Source organism: Oxyura jamaicensis, chromosome 2 (genome assembly GCF_011077185.1).
Source record: "Oxyura jamaicensis isolate SHBP4307 breed ruddy duck chromosome 2, BPBGC_Ojam_1.0, whole genome shotgun sequence".
NCBI classification, from domain to species: Eukaryota; Metazoa; Chordata; class Aves; order Anseriformes; family Anatidae; genus Oxyura; species Oxyura jamaicensis.
The window spans coordinates 10,755,135-10,771,132 of record NC_048894.1 but is presented as its reverse complement, the minus strand read 5'-3'; the positions used below and the strand labels follow the sequence as shown (position 1 = coordinate 10,771,132).

General features: G+C 38.9%; 1 protein-coding gene across 5 annotated transcripts in view; it reads left to right on the top strand.

Moving 5' to 3' along the window:
- Positions 1–15,998, top strand: part of DIP2C (disco interacting protein 2 homolog C) — a 311,009-nt gene that overhangs the window by 212,621 nt on the left and 82,390 nt on the right. For all 5 annotated transcript variants that reach the window (XM_035316876.1, XM_035316875.1, XM_035316879.1 and 2 more), the window contains 2 exons: positions 6,624–6,715; positions 10,926–11,036. In XM_035316876.1, coding sequence (XP_035172767.1) covers positions 6,624–6,715; positions 10,926–11,036 — 203 coding nt within the window. The remainder of the gene's footprint in view (positions 1–6,623; positions 6,716–10,925; positions 11,037–15,998) is intronic.

The window sequence follows — 15,998 nt, the reverse complement described above, 5'->3', positions numbered from 1 at the left end:
CAGCTTTGCTTAACCTCTGCCTTCCCATTCCCCTGTAGGAATTCATCTAATTAGTAATTGCTTATATCTCCTGTGATTTTTTCAGCATGTTTTTCAAGGTTTTTTTTGTCTTCTATAACATGTTAGGATTGTCTTCCTCCATGTGCCTTAGATTACTGTAGACAGAAGAAATGAACAGCTGTACTTCTAGAATTGATCTTTTTTAAGCAAGTTTTTTGAAATATTTTCTCAGTTCTTCAAGTTCTTTTCACTGTCCCAATTGTAATTGTTACTCAAAACCCCTAAACTCTTTCTAGTGAATGAGAAGCTATGAATATTACTTATTTCTCAAATGTTTTATTCCTCTGGGAACTTGCTTAAGTGGAGAGCATCTTAGTTAAGTTATTCACAATCCCTTTGTAAGTCAAATCACTGAATGTGCATAAATAGAACTGTCTGAGATAAGGGAGGGAAAGATGTCTTTATAAGGTTTTATGTACATCTGAACTCTGACTAGAAACCTAACATAAGCTTTGAGGAAAAGAAGGACAATTTCTTGCTCAGGCAGAGTTGATCAGAGTAGTCAGGCAGCCGATTTTGGTATTGTTGGTATTACAAATGAAATGCTTAGGATTTCTTTGTGGAGAAACATGAATAAAGGATAATTAAATCCAATATACTACTTACACTATCACAGCTACTTTTCTTACTGTAGAGTGATTATTGTAAGAAGGATCAGAAAGGCTGGGGGAAAAGTAAAAAGCTGAAAGTAGTTTGGAAATAAGTAAGTTTTGAGCTTTTTATTGCAACCCATTATTAAAATCAACAAAATGAGTACCAGTTAACTGCATCGGATTCAGAGAATCTTGTTGCCTTTATCTAACACTTTCTGTAATCAGTTTTTTAAGCCATTTTCAGTAGCTCCAGTGTATTGTCTCACACATCAGAGGCCCATTGGAAACAGCAGAGCTAGGAGAAAAGAGCAGAGAAGGCTGCTTCGATAGAGAAGTGTTTTTTTGTTTGTTTATTTTGTTTGTTTTTTGTTTGTTTGTTTGTTTGTTTTTCCGTTTTTTAATCCATTTTGACTCTGTGGAGAAAGAAATCATTTTTCAAATGAATTATCCATTAAAAAAATAACACGTAATGCAGCCATTAACATCTTGAGGCCAAAGTCATGCTGTCTTAGCAGAGGTGTTATACTGGGGATAGCCTGAAATGGATGACACTCAACAACAGACCGAAAATAGCCACCCCCAAGCTGTGCTGCAACTTGTGTGTGACCACAGCCATCTACATCCTCTTGCATCCAGAATCTCCTAGACCAGGAATTTCACAGTTACCAGAAGTGTAAAGGGTACTGAGAGTCTGCTCATAACCAAGTAACGAAATAACCAGATTGTCCTTATCTCTGAAATAAATCATTGCTTGCAGAGGTAAAAGTCATCATGGTTTAAGTCCTTAGACATCTATCTACAATATGGTTAATACTTTCAACCTTTATTGCTTTAATAAAGATAAAGAAAATTGCTTGCTTTAAAAATCTATATTACAAAATTGTGATTTATACTGGGATATCAAGTGCTGTAATGATAATATTCCCTCTATTCTGTGTATATCTGGGGTATTTTATTCTCTGCAATAAAATATTTTTTGTTATTTTGTTTGGATATTTTTCCAATAAGACACCTGCTTCATTTGCTGCTCAGTGTGGATCTAAAAAATTTCTAAAGAAAGGGTTAGCAGAGCAGCTATGACTATTATTTTGTGATGCAGAAAAGGTGCCCCTTTACCTGTATCATGTTAAGAAGTCTGCCATTTATACCAGATCTAATGTCTTCATGTTTCTGTTTAGTGTAAAAAATATATTGTGATCTTGAAAGAATTAATATTTGACAACATTATTTTCAGTTAAGTTTTGGCAGTCTTGCAATTGCTGTGCATGGAGATTGGTAAGCGACCACAGGTTTGGTTTTGCTGAGTTAGTGCTGTGTGGTTCTTAAAAGCATACAGAATTCAGTAAGGGAATTGATTGTGGTTTGTTTTGTCTTTAAGTTTTCTTCCTGATTCAGCTTTTCTCTTACAACCTTCTTTACATTCAACACAAACGTATAGTCCTTTTACAGATCTGTGGAGGGGGAAGAAGGGGATTTACTTCAGTGTCATGTGGAAAGCGGATTTACTTCAGTGTCGTGTGGAAAGCATATATTTTTTAGCAACTGATCCATTTTTGTATGTTTTTAAGAACTGGTGGTTTCCTCTGTCCTCATAATGTGTTGCTTAACCAGATGGGACTGGTATTCACTCACACTAGCTTGCAAATTTTGGTAGGTAAAAGATAGTCTCTGAATAGGCTGTTAGCATAGAACAATACTGATTACAAGTGATTTTTAGAATATGTGGTTAATGCTGTAGATTGCTACTATACAACTAAATCAAAATTCCAGCAGAAAACAAACAAACAAAACCCACAGATATTTCCCCCCCACATGCATTAACAATGTTTGTCGTGGCTACCAGAATGTGAGGTGACGTTTTTCATTTGCTCTTGTCTTGACTCTGTATATGTGTGATGTCTGCAGGACATGGCTCAGCTTCAGAGACATAGCTGCTGCACCACACACTTGCTGATACTTGCTGTGCACTGGGAATGCTCAACTTGGTTTGCCAGTGTAGGAAGAGCCTTAAAGGTGACTTAGCTTCACTGCAAGAACACACTGCTAGGGCTTGCAGGCCTGGTAAGAATGTCTCTGACAAGTGACAGGAGCAGCTAAGGAAGACTTGATCATCATTAGAAGATTTATTTCAGTAAATGCTTCAGCAATTAGAAGTGTGTTAGGCTGTAACAGATGCAGAGGAGAAAACCTTGATTTCTTTGTATCTTGTAGAGTTATAAAAGATTTTGGAAACTAACTCTAAAATAAGCAGCTTGATGGGAGGTAGGAAGATTACAATTTGTAGTAGTGACAAGGTATGTGTTAACTGAATGGTGTCCAGTTTGGTTTGTTTTTCCAAATCAGCTCATGAAATTAACTGGATAATGACTTATCTCTCTAAAGGACTTAACAAACCTTCACTTCAAACTCAATAAATCGGTTCACATATGACAGAGTCAGGCAGGGACAAGTACTGTGAACATCCAGTATCCCTGGCAAGACAGGCAGGAGGGCAGTTGAGCAGGACCAAGGAAAAAAAGATGAGGAGAGCCCTAGGGTGTGGAAGCAGCAGTGGTGCTGGGGATAGCTGCACCCAGCTGGTGCTTGCTCTCCATCGCTACAGGAGAGCAGAAAAACATTTTCTGCTATAGTGGCGTTGCTGGACAAAAGGAGATCTGTCGCTGTGCAGAAACATGGGCTGGTCCAGTCCCTGCTGCTTGACACTGCTGCTTGAGTTTCCTACTTCTGCCCTTCTGTCTTCAAGCCAGCTCACTAGAAGATGGATGGCGATGTGTTTATCTGAGGAAGACCTGTGCTGAATTGTGGACAAAGGGCCATATCCTTAGCAGCTCCCAGCGGCACAATTTCCTTTGCAGCTCACGTTCCTTCATAGCAGGTTTCCCCCACGCAAGGATTGGCCTCATCCTGGAGTGAAAGCCTTGGATGGAGCACAGCTGGTTCCACCACCAGGCTGCCTTCTGCCCCGGGGCAGATGTGCATGGAATTGAGGTCAAGGCAAGGTCTCCTCATTGGGATTTGCGGGAGAGATTTTAGCAATCAGCTTCTTCCCAGCAACATCTAATCTCTCAAGTTTACAAAGGAAGAATTACACTGAATTGCAACCTAGGCAGAACCGAGGAAGGAAACACTTCAAAGATTTCCTTCTTTATAACATCCTCTGTTACTGAGGGCTTTTATCCCACAGTCATGGAGCCCTTTGTGTTTTTCAGTGACGTTGGCAGGCCGAACGGCCAAGGTGGCAAAATAAACACACAGTTCAGCTGTCCTCGCATCGCGCCTCAGCCGCAGGCCTGGCCCTGGTGACTCATGCCTTCCTGGCTCCAGCTCCCACACTGCTGTTCACTTCTCAGCTCTGTCTTTTCTGGAATGAAGCTACATACCTAGGAGAAAAACCGTGGGCTTGCTGTTGAGCACAGTCTCAGTCTAGATCTGTGTGGGACTCACTCTGGGATCAAAGTGTGAGATCGCCGGCCAGCAGAGGCTGCAGCAGCCGGGGACAGGCAGAGCCTGAGTGGGTTGAAAAGACAGAAGCGCTGAGGGGTGCAGGAGGGACCCTACGTCCCAGCTCTGTCAGAGCTCCGTGCAAACTGCCTGCCTTGTTCCCGTTTTCCATGGTTTCATACTCTTGCACATGCAGGTAGCTCAGTTAGTTGACGTAGTTTGGTATTCCAACAGTAAATAGAACAGGAGAGAGCCTGGAAGGAAAAAAGACCTCTAGAAAATATTAGACTTACTTTGTGCAGTTCAAAGTGTGTTGAAACAGGAAGGTGAAGAAGTAGTGAGACAGCCATGTATGCTCTGTATTTCAGAAGCTGAAATAAAATTTTGGAAGTAAGGGAGCATAGTGACAAAATGTATTTGGACTTAAATATTTACATCCTTACTAGAAAGTAACCCATTAGTATTCGAGAAAACTTATTTCTACATTTACTTTGATTTACACTGGCATGGAGACAGTTGTAGTGTATACCCATGTACTTCTGAAGGAATGCATCTAAGTCCTTTAATGTGAATAGCGCTTCAGAGCTCAAATTTTGAAGAAAATATTGTATGCAAGATGGCACGTTTGATATATGAAAAATTAGTATGAATGTCACAAATGCAAATTTAAGACTTTTAACAGATTTAATCTCCATAGTTCCAATAGAACTTTTCACAGCAGCCCCTTAAGTCTCTCAGAAAAGGGATCAAAATCTCAGTGTTCATTATAAGCATGAAAGTGTTTTGTGTAAAGATGGTTCTTCCTTGCATTCAGAACTTCACCAGGCTTTTCATTTCCATTCTCCAAATTTCTGTATCAGTACTAATTGCTCTTCTAAGTTTGTTGCCACTGAAACTTTAATGTTGGAAACCTGTAAGAAAATGATTGTTTGCTTTTCTAGGGCATCCTTGTTTTTATGCAACTTGCTTGTCAAGTTTAAGTGTTGCCTGTTGCAACACGGATGCTTTTAAAAACTCTCTTCCAGTAAATGCAGGTGGTTCCACTGTAGCGCTATGATGGTTAATTCTGCAGAACCATTCCTGTATCCACATTGGGTTTTCAGTGGAACAGAATTGACTTGTGTTTCTTTTTGAACATCAGGGCAGTTCAGCATCCAAATACTGGAGCAATTTTAAATATATTTAAAGCTTCACAAAACATAATTTAATGATAAAATATTACCATTTTCATAAGAAGTAATTGCTTTTAAGACTTTCTCAATAACAAGCAGCAGTGACCTTCCAATTTTCCTGAAGAGTTAAAAAAGAAAATCTGGCCTTCTCATTATACGTTACATTTACATCAGATTGGCACTTAAGAAAATACAGCATTGCATTTCATATCCAGAATGTGGAGGAGTTTATTATAAAAACTGCTTGGCTTAGTTATAAATAGCAATACTGGTTGTTTGGGAGCCTGAACTGCTGAACCCCATAGGTAATCTGTTGTCAGAACCTATTATCGTTTAAGTTATTGGTGGGCATGAATTAAAGATTTGTTACTGTCAGACTGAATGCTGCTTCAAGACAGTAGCTAAGGGCCAGCCAAGACCAAGGTCTGTTATGCTAGGTATTATTCGAATGGAAGTAACAAGGACTGTAAACAAAGGCTCTCGGAAAGAACTTGCATAGTTGGGATATGCTGATCTCTTAAAGGAATAGTGAAAGGCACAATGTGGCCTGTGACATCTTGAGATCATTTTTTCTTTAAATAATATTGGGGCAAGGTCTGCATGAGGATTAGCTAAGAGATGAAGCTAGGGAGAACAGAGATGGTAAAAAGGAAGGATACCTGGAGGCAAGTGAAATGAAACTGAGGGAAGGACTCTGTGGGAGTGGGGTAAAAGTAAAAGCCAAGTTAAATTGAAGAAGGTCCAGAATTAAAAGTGCAGCACGTCTTAGAGTTGTGCTAAAGATCAGAGGGTCCCTGCTGCTTCAGTGTGCCCCTTTGGCTGTGGGGTGTTTTCTGTTTGTTGATTATTATTTTTTTTTCCTTGTCTCTCCTCGGAACTTCTTTCCTTTTCCCTTGGTATCTTGGAGTAGGGAAACTGTCATTATGATCCCTGCATCATACCCTCAGAGGGAAGTCCCCTTGCATAGCGCAATCTGGACTGAAAGGCAGCTTTTCCAGCTTGCTAATAGTCTGTCTGGACTTCCTGGTATTCCAGCCACTTCTAACAGCTGACTTTTGGAGTCCAGATCCAATTCACTGCAAAGCAAGAAAGCTACTTCTTTCTGCCTTGAAGAAAGCTATTGTTTTTCTTTTTTCTTTTTTTTTTTTTTGGTCCTAAAAATGTCTTGAAGTTCAAAGAAAATATCTGATACGTATTTAAATATTTCCATTAGTTGCAGCAGTGGTATCACATTTAGTTGGAAAATTCATATACATTTTCCTAGTATTTCTTCTACTGCTCAGGCATTCTTTCTCTTTAATAATCTTGTAAAACATGCAGAATTTTAAAATTAATTTTACAAATTTTGTGTTAATAGGCAAACTTTGGACCAGAAGTATGAAGGTTGCTTACAATATACTACATAAATTAGGCACAAAACAAGAACCAATGGTACGACCTGGAGACAGGGTGAGTATCTCAATGGTTTTTAATTATTAATAATTCAGATCCAGGGTTGACAAAAGGAATGAGGTATTTGGGTGCCCAGGGGAAATTAATGAAGTTAAATGTTGGAGGTGGAGGAAAGTCTGCCTTTTACTCAAAAAAGGGCTGACCACTCAGACAGATGTTTTGAATTGCATATTAAATAAACTGAGCTAGTATTCGCTGAATAGCAACTTGAAGTTGTGGCAACATCAGCAATAAACGTTCCCTTGGAAAGTGATTTTTGGACATAGAACAGCCGTCTGTTTAGCAAAAGCTTGCTTATAGAGCCTGGAGGTGTCGTGTGGGTAAAACGTACTTATTAATGACTTTGTAGTTGTTGAGATGGTAGAAAAAAAGAGGAGCGTTGTGGAGGACAAACACAAACAAGCTAAGCACATTTTGGCAGCCAGTTAAATAAATAAATTACGCTGACTGGTAATGTGGAGAGTATTTCCATTCCTTGTTCTTGAATCTGATTCAGCTAATGCTGGAGGCTGGATCTAGGTGAATGTATAACATCCACAGAGGGCAAGGGTTACAGAGCTAGTCTGCTGCCTTCATGCTACCCCTTTTCTCTGCCAAAGTGTGTATCCAAATTTCCACAGGTCCCATTCCAGGTTGGCTCTAAGTCATGGAACGGAGATTCCTGAACAAATCTGTCAGAAATGCACATTTTAGTCACAACCTTGTGATTAGAGTTTTGAATGTGAAATTAAGCATTCCTCTACCAGTTTGATATCAATTCTCAAACTGCTGGTTTACTTGGTCCTCTTGTGCCATATGTGAAAAATGTGTTGATATGCATTACACTTTTCTTTTGTCTTCAAAAATGAGAGCATGCAGTAAAGCTTACCTGAAGAAAAAAAATAATTAAAAAAAAAAAGAAACCTGACAGCCCTTTATATGTTTCTTTTGGAAATAAATCATAAAGCATTTAACTAAAGGATCTCTAGATTCTTAATCTAAATTGCTTCCTACAGTGGCATTCAGCCATCTGAAGAATCTCTTTTACTTGATTTACAAGTGTGTATCTAAGCAACAGCAGAAGCAGCAAGTTGTTCAAGTGTGTGAATCCACCCAGAAGGCTCTAAATGGAATAAAGTTCACATACAGGCAGTATGTGTGTGCCTCTCTCTCCCTGTTGTCTGCTAACTGCCCATCTTGGCATTAATTTACTGCAGCAACCACTGACATCTCCTAACGTTAGGAAAAGATTTGTGGATAATTCAGTCTGAAAGCTGGAAGTTTAGCTAGTGCAGGACACATACATAACAAATTGCAGTCCTTCTAAAATAAGTCCACCTAGATTACAGAGAAACAAATGTTTATGACTGAGTGCTGAAAGCATATGCTTGTGCTGTAAAAACATCTTGCTTAGCATCTCCTTGTAACAGAAACACGATCATTTAAAGCCACTTCATGTGGAAGATGAGGTGTTACTGTACTGATGTTCTAGGCTGTTACTCTGGCTGTTATCCCCCTGCTGTAATAACATAAAAGCTTTCTGACCTCTTTGAAGATGACTTTTTATTCTAAATAATGTATTTTGTGTGACAACAGTTAAAGGTACTTTTGAAATGCTAAATGAAATACATTTGTGCGTATTTGTGATCTTTTCTAAATCAGAGGGTAATTGTTTCCTTATGTTAATATGATATAAAACTCAGAAAGGGCTTTCCCCCTCTAAAAGCATCTTCTATCAATGCAATCTCTATTTTTCATGACTCCTATTACATCACTCTGTAGTTTCTTTGTCCAAGACAAAAGAATAAGTGATTGTGCCTGTATGTGAGTCCCTGGTTCTGATATAACACACAAAGAACCGCATTTGCCTTCTATAGTAACTTCAGAAATTTAACCTCATGTCATCCCAGACAGCTGCCTGGAAATTAAGCTTGCCCTCTAATATATCTGCCAGATAAACAGATTCTCATCAATGCACTGTATATTTCATTTTCCTTCAGCCTTATCCCTTTTTGCTGTTCCACACGCTATTTGTTTATCTGGTACAGGTCTGTTAGTGATTAATGTCTTTTGAAGAGGAAGTTAATGCCTCATTCCCACTGGACTTCAGTGAGAGTTTTTCACCTCTGTCAGCTCCATGAAAAGATCCCCAGCTAAACCTTCACTGTGTGTATGTAAACAAAGAGCAACACAAAAAATAACAATCCTCAAAGTACTTTTTGGGATGTTTGAACATCTTTCAGATGTTTGCTGGGCTCAGCAAACTGCTATCCCTGCAGCGTACCTAGCAAAAACCCTTTCCTTCCATTTCCCTTGTGGATAATTATGGTATGTGTACAGAAAATATATACGCTAAACTGCACAGCCATCTCGTGCTGTTGTATTGTTTCTTGTGCTAGCATACAGATATGATAGCAGTATATTTTCTATGAAGTTCCTGAAGTTTTAAGTCTTCATGTTAAAAACAGATATTTTTTACCTCCTTGGACATAGTTAGATTTCTTCTAGTTTGAAGAAATCAGTTTAATTTATGGAAGGGAACAATCATTGAAGCCATATGAAAACACTGAGAACACAGTAACAAACACTCAGAACACTGAGACTACAGTAACTGAATCTTGGCAAGTGTATAAAAACACAATGGTTTTGCTCTAAGAGATTGAAACATGTAACTCCTGTGGATGTCAAATCAGTCAAAACTGAAGACTTACGTAGTAGTTTCAGCAAACTTTAAGGTGCTGAACACTGATCCTGTGTGCAAACCCAAAGAAGTTAAGTTAGAAGTCACGTGGAACGCCTCTTGCATGCCACTTCTGTCAGTCCTGTGCAGTAGAGTTAACCAGCTTCATTACAGCTGTTGAGTTTGTTGAGAAAATGCATCTGACTGAATGAAAATAAAAATAGAGACAGGATCCAGCCCCTGAGGTCTTTAACCACTAATTGATGGCAAGGAGAGCTGTGGACTCTCTAGGTTGCTGGATTCTCAGCTAGATAATGCAATCTCATTTATCCTTCCGTTTTGTCCCTGGAGGATGTAAAGTGATTGCAGGACCCATAGAAATAAGCTGCCCAGTTTGGCACATCTGGGGAAGAAAGGCACCACGTGAGCATTCAGGTGATTTGCTATAATGTCTTATCTTCCCTTGACAATCTTTAATCTAAATAATTCCCTAGCCCTAAAGCTGTGAAGTTTAGCAAGTCCAGACCTAGAATTGAATTGAATCGAATTGAATTGAATAGAAATAGAATAGTTCAGTTGGAGAGGACCTACAGAGGTCATCTAGTCCAACTGGCTCACCGCTTCAGGGCTAACCAAAGTTAAAGCATATTGATGTGGGCATTATCCAAACACCTCTTGAACACTGACAGGCCTGGGGCATCAACCACCTCTCCAGGAAGCCTGTTCCAATGTTGGACCACCCTGTTGGTGAATAAATTTTTCCTAATGTCCAGTCTGAACCTCCCTTAGTGCAGCTTTATGCTCCAGGGAGAAGAAACCATCACCTCCCTCTCTGCTTCTCCTCTTTAGGAAATTGTAGAGAGCAATGAGGTTACCTTAGCCTCCTTTTCTCCAAACTAGACCAAGCAAATGTCCCGGACCTCTCCTCACAGGACATGCCTACCAGCCCTTTTACCAGCTTCACCTTATATTACCAGCTCTGGATGTGCCGTTTGGTTCTGCAGATATCAGCTATTTGTGTTCACTATCTCAGACTATGCTTGGACAACAGTCCAGTCCTAAAATAAAAATATTGTGTGAGTTAAAGCAAAGGGAGGCAACACATAATTGTTAATGATTGGCATAATGACACAGTACTGCATAATCTGAACTGGTCACAGATCCACTTTGTTTTCAGTAACATCAAGCAAATACTAAATTAGAATGTAAAATTCTATTAATTCCATTTGTTTGGTTATCTAATACCTGCAAAAGCAGTCAGTAAGTGGAAAATCAGATGAAAGGTGTTGTCAATGTAGGAAACAATGCAGCATGAAAATATTTAACTACAACCTAAGTGAAAATGTTCAGAAAAGGAACATGTATCAGAATAAATTCCTTCTGATTTCCTCATTCATCTTTCATTAGGTATTTGAGTAATTATTGTAGAAATGTTTCTGTAATCACCTCTCTCCCAAAAGGAGCGTAGAAACTCCAGCTATTGTTAGTTGAAACCTGTAATAAAACATGCATTTCAGAAAAGCATTAACGTATGTCTCTTTGTTTCAGGTAACACTCGTGTTCCCTAACAATGATCCTGCTGCTTTCATGGTAGCATTTTATGGCTGCCTGCTTGCAGAAGTTGTCCCCGTCCCTATTGAAGTGCCACTTACAAGAAAGGTAGGGAACAGAATTTCTTCTCTATACTGCCTTTTAAAACTTATGTCAGAATGAATCACAACTGAGTCTAACTTCTGAGTACATTTGTGATTAACTAGCTCTGAATCTACAGATACAATGATAGTGCTGTGTGGTGAGATATATAGCTCCTTCTTTTCTGTGATGGCAAATCTCAAGATGTGCTTGCAGATTCAGCAAATGCAGGTCTGCCTGGGAAAGGAGAGGAAAATTTTGCAAGAGAACAGCTTTGCCAGCCTTAGATAGATTATCTTTGTAGCCTCTCAAAGCATTCTGATGTTGGCCATTGACAAAGAATCATTGGCAGCAACTGCTGATTTTCCACCTGTCCCTGCAACCAAAGCTAAGTTATAATGCCACTAGTTCCTTTGCTTCAAAGCAGTTAGGGAAATGCCTTCTCCTGTGTTTATACGTGCAATTGTATCCTCAAGCTTCCGTCACCACTGTCATCTCTGCTAAGGATGGCCTTTGAGCAAAGCTAGTTTGTGAATTCTTGTCACGGAGCATACATTCGTAGCTGAAACTGACCATAGCTGATCAAAAACATTTCACGTGCAGGGTTGGTTCAGATTCCACCACTCGCTTCTGGGAAAATGTTAGTAGACAGGTGTAGCAGTTTCACGTTGAAGAGATACTTGGGGGCTATGAAGGGAGGGGGCTCAGTGGTATTGAAGAGCCACAGCTGGGAAGGTTACACTGATGCTGCTGAACATGCATTTTTTTCTGAGGATGCGTACCTTTGAGGCTGTAAATATAATGAAACTTATTTATCCCTTCCAAGCTCTTTTTGCCATATCCCCTTAATTTTAGCATGGCTGGCAGCAATGCTCACTCTCAGGTTCTCCAAAATGTCCCCTTATATAATTCCTTTATTATTAGCTAGCACTAATAATGCCTTACTCTAAGACTTTGGTCTGGGATTGTCCACACAGCATGTGCTCTTTAATCCACTTTGGGGAATAAGTTCATGCTAGCTTGTTTGTTAAGTGTTGTATTAGAGATCACTGAGGAGTGGACTTGATTCTGGAATTAGTGTCATGATTTTAGTAGAAATATAGTGCCTTTGCATCAGGCTATCACCATGCTTTCAAGTGTGACTGCAGTACCTTAAGGTAGTTTGAAGTAGTTGCATGAAGTAATTCGTTATTTCTCCTTTAAATGTTTCAACAAAATAAGGCAAACAGACTTTATACATTGTAAGATCATACCGAATGCTCACCTATGTGACTTTCATTTTACAAAAAAGAAGCAACGTGACTTTTAGGGATAAAAAAAAAAAATCTGGTATGTCTTGTTGCTTATTTTCCAAGGTTTAATTGCATGTTAAAGTATATGGATAGGTATAAATCAGATTTATTTTAGAACATCTGATACCATATCCATCCTGTAAGCTATAAAATCCAGCTGTCCATGTAAATACCCTATGTCAGGTTAATAACTTACTCTAATTTGGCTGAACCTTGATTTTTTTTGTGTGTGTGTGTATGTATATATATAAAAATATATACTTACACATGCATACATATATATATATTTATATAAGGCAATAACTACAGGCTCAGATTGTTTAACTGTTGCCAAGATCGTTCCCTAATGTTTAAATATTGCACTGATAAAACAATAACAGAGATGTCAGCAGTATAATTAAAAAAGCAACATGATCTATGATCTATAAATAAAACTATGCAATCTCACAGCGTATACTATTGCAAATATTTCTGCATTTGTTTATATGGAGAAGGAACTGGAGTGGAAGCAATGAGATGAAAATCATGTTCTGAGTAGTCCCAGAAGGAATACCTCTGCTTGGTCAAATGGCAGCGGATTGCTTCTGGCATCCGTGGGAAGATGTCATTTGTGTCATCTCACAATGGCCTAGGCTGTTCTTTTATGCTTTACCATTATTTGTTCTCTTTTCTTCACGCTTCAGTACATTTTGGCAGCGTACCTTTTTAGGCTTGATTTTTGGACGACAGAGATGTGAACTAACAAATAGACCAACAATTATATTACAGGCTAATACAGACTTACAGAATAACAACTTGATACAGGATGAGCTGTTGCAGGGAATTCATGAGCACTTTTTTAGTATTCATCAGCACGTTTTTAGTATTAAAAACTTGTGTTAGCAGCTTTAATACTGTTCTGCATTTTCATAAGGGTTTTTCACAGCTCTGTGCCAATTGTTCCTGGCAGTTTAAAATTGAACAGCAGTACTTGCAGCCTGGTAGCCTTTTGGCTTAGGTATTACTCTGCAGGCATCTATGCATGTATGAAGGAAAGGGTTTTGTTTTAGCAGCCCATACGTTTTGTGTGTATTCCCTACTCTTTGTATCATTAGTGTATTTTCTTCTTAGATTTTGTCAGAGTTATTTTCTGGTTGGTCCACTAGGTGATGGTCCATCTCACCTTGCTTCTGTATCTCATCTTCTTCTTGACAAAATCCCTAGAATTAGTTGTACTTCCCCAGAGGATTTACAGAGACTGTCTGACATGGCAGTTGGGATGGGCTCACTGGATTCTGTGCAGGGTTCTTCAATTTTGGTATTCTGAGAACAGTTTCTGGTGTTTAGCAAGCACCTGGGAATGGGCATTCTTGTCAGTGTGTCAGTTGGCTTTTTGGACTGGGGAGATCAGATCTAAAATTAAAAACTGAAATCTCAAGCTTTTTTTCGTTTAAAATCAGAACTAACTCTTTGTTCTAGAAGAAGCAGTCGTTGTAGCAATAGAATAAACAACATGTTTTATTTCATCTTTTCCTCCATTAATGCCACTGAAATGTCTGTATCACGATCACTTCCAAATTTTTTTGTAACTAATCCTCGTCCCTTGGATTACAGGCTATGTTTTTTTACAATAGTCCCCCCTGCCCAAAATCTATTTTTTATTTTTCCTAAAATTAGTAAATGAGTATGGGTCCCTTTTTAGTGTGTTGTGTGCTACATCTCTTCCTCCAGAACTGCCACTTTGGTTAATCTTATCAGAAGCTGGAGTATTCTGAATCGGTGCATTGTATATGTGATGCGATGTGAATTGCAAACTGGGTAGCACAGAAAGTGCCGTCAAAGTAGCAGATACAGGATTTTTGATGTTTCAAGTTCTAGTTCAAATGGTGGCTTACTATTCCCCTTATGAAAAGATTTTAAAATATGTTTTTGGTTTCCTTTTCTTCGGATTTTGCAGGTTATTTTTTTTTTCCATTTGATGGGCACCACAAAAGTTGTTATTATTTTGCTCTGCTATAGTCAGGGGAGCTAATCTGTCTGAATCTCAAAATAACATTTTTGTCCTCCAAGCACTTTTGTAGTTACGCTCAATCACTTTCTGTGAATATTTGAACAGTGAATCCCACATACCTCTTTATGGCTTTCTTGTCATAGGAGGCAAACATTTGTAACAGAATATGACATGAAAGCATATAAACTATTTCTCAATAATTTTTTCCTAGCCTGATAGACTTAATGCTACATGTGCTTCTTGGAAGTGTTTCTGCACGCTTCCAGAAGCTGGCTTTGACAATGTGATTTTAAAATATGCTTGTGTGTTTCTATAGGAAGTTCAGAGATACCCACTCCTGGACACACAAAAAAAACATCAAAGGGATGTTTTGTAGAGGGTAAAAACTGTTTTCCAGGAGCTCTTTTTATTAAATCCTGAAAAGTTAGGTTATTAAAGCTTTAACAGTAGCCAGAGAGGTACATCTTTTAAAAAACAGAGAACTTGTCCCAGTCTTTTCCGCCATTTGAAAGCAGAATTGTATTCCAAAGGAAATACACCTCAACACTTTTTCTAGTATTCAGACATCTTCAGAGCTCGAGGTAAAACGAGTCATGTTTTCTCCCTGCTTTCATCATTATTGTGCTGTACCTGATACACTGAAACATATCCACAGAGTTCCGGCAACACTGGAAATTGACATCATTTTGAACAGCTTTTGACAATAAACTTTCTTCAAGAGATTTAAAACATGCATAAAATGCCACATATTTTATTTTTGGTGGCACAGTCTTCCAGCTGCAGCCCTCAGCCCTGCAGAACCCCTGGCACACACTGCCAGACCTGCGTGAGCACCAAGCCTACCCTCCCCACTGCAGGCACTGAGAGAGGTCTTTGCTCAGCTGGTCACCGTGAACCCCAGGTCCCTTACAGTCTACATTTTGTTTTTATGTTTTCAAGTTTAGGAAATGGTAGTTTCCTACGGAGAATATCGTGTTTCATCCAGTGTCCCCTGCCAAAAATAACTGTTGTCCTGCTTTCATTAAGACTTTGGACATTTAGACTGCTCTCAGTTACGTGTTTCACATGAAAATTACAACCAGATACCAAAGCTCTCTCCGATGAGACAGCTGATTTCGTCCTCATAAAGCTGGTCATGAAAATTGCATCTGCTTTGTGTTTGATTATTTTTATTAAGATAGTTGTATTTTTAAAACGGAGGGTTTCCTTGATCCCTTTTCATTTTTGTTTTAAAGGTACCGGTGCTTGGGCTTTGTGTCTGATGTTCCTTGTGTCTGATGCCCTGTTTGTTCTTTCACAGAAAATGTTTGTTAGGGTAAAAGCAAATGGAGCTCAAGTAAGCATTGTAACAACAACAACCAAAAAAAATTACTTCATTTTGCAAGGTATTGCTGTATAATTTTTATTCTAAACCAGTCTGCGACTTGAAGTGGACAGAAGTAACCTTTACCAGCCCAACCTTCACACTGGCTGTCTCTTCCTTCCTTCCATATGAGATGGAAGACTACACACTCTCACTCACAAAGAAGGGAACGTAATTGTTTTCCTTCACACAGATACTCTCACAAAGCATTACAAAAATGACATTAACAGCATGCTGAAATGCAGCCACACATGGGATTTTTTATCCTGACAATGAATTATCACTCTCTGCAGCAGGAAGAAGACAATTTGCCTCCAGGTAGTGGTGAAAACCTTTAGGGAACC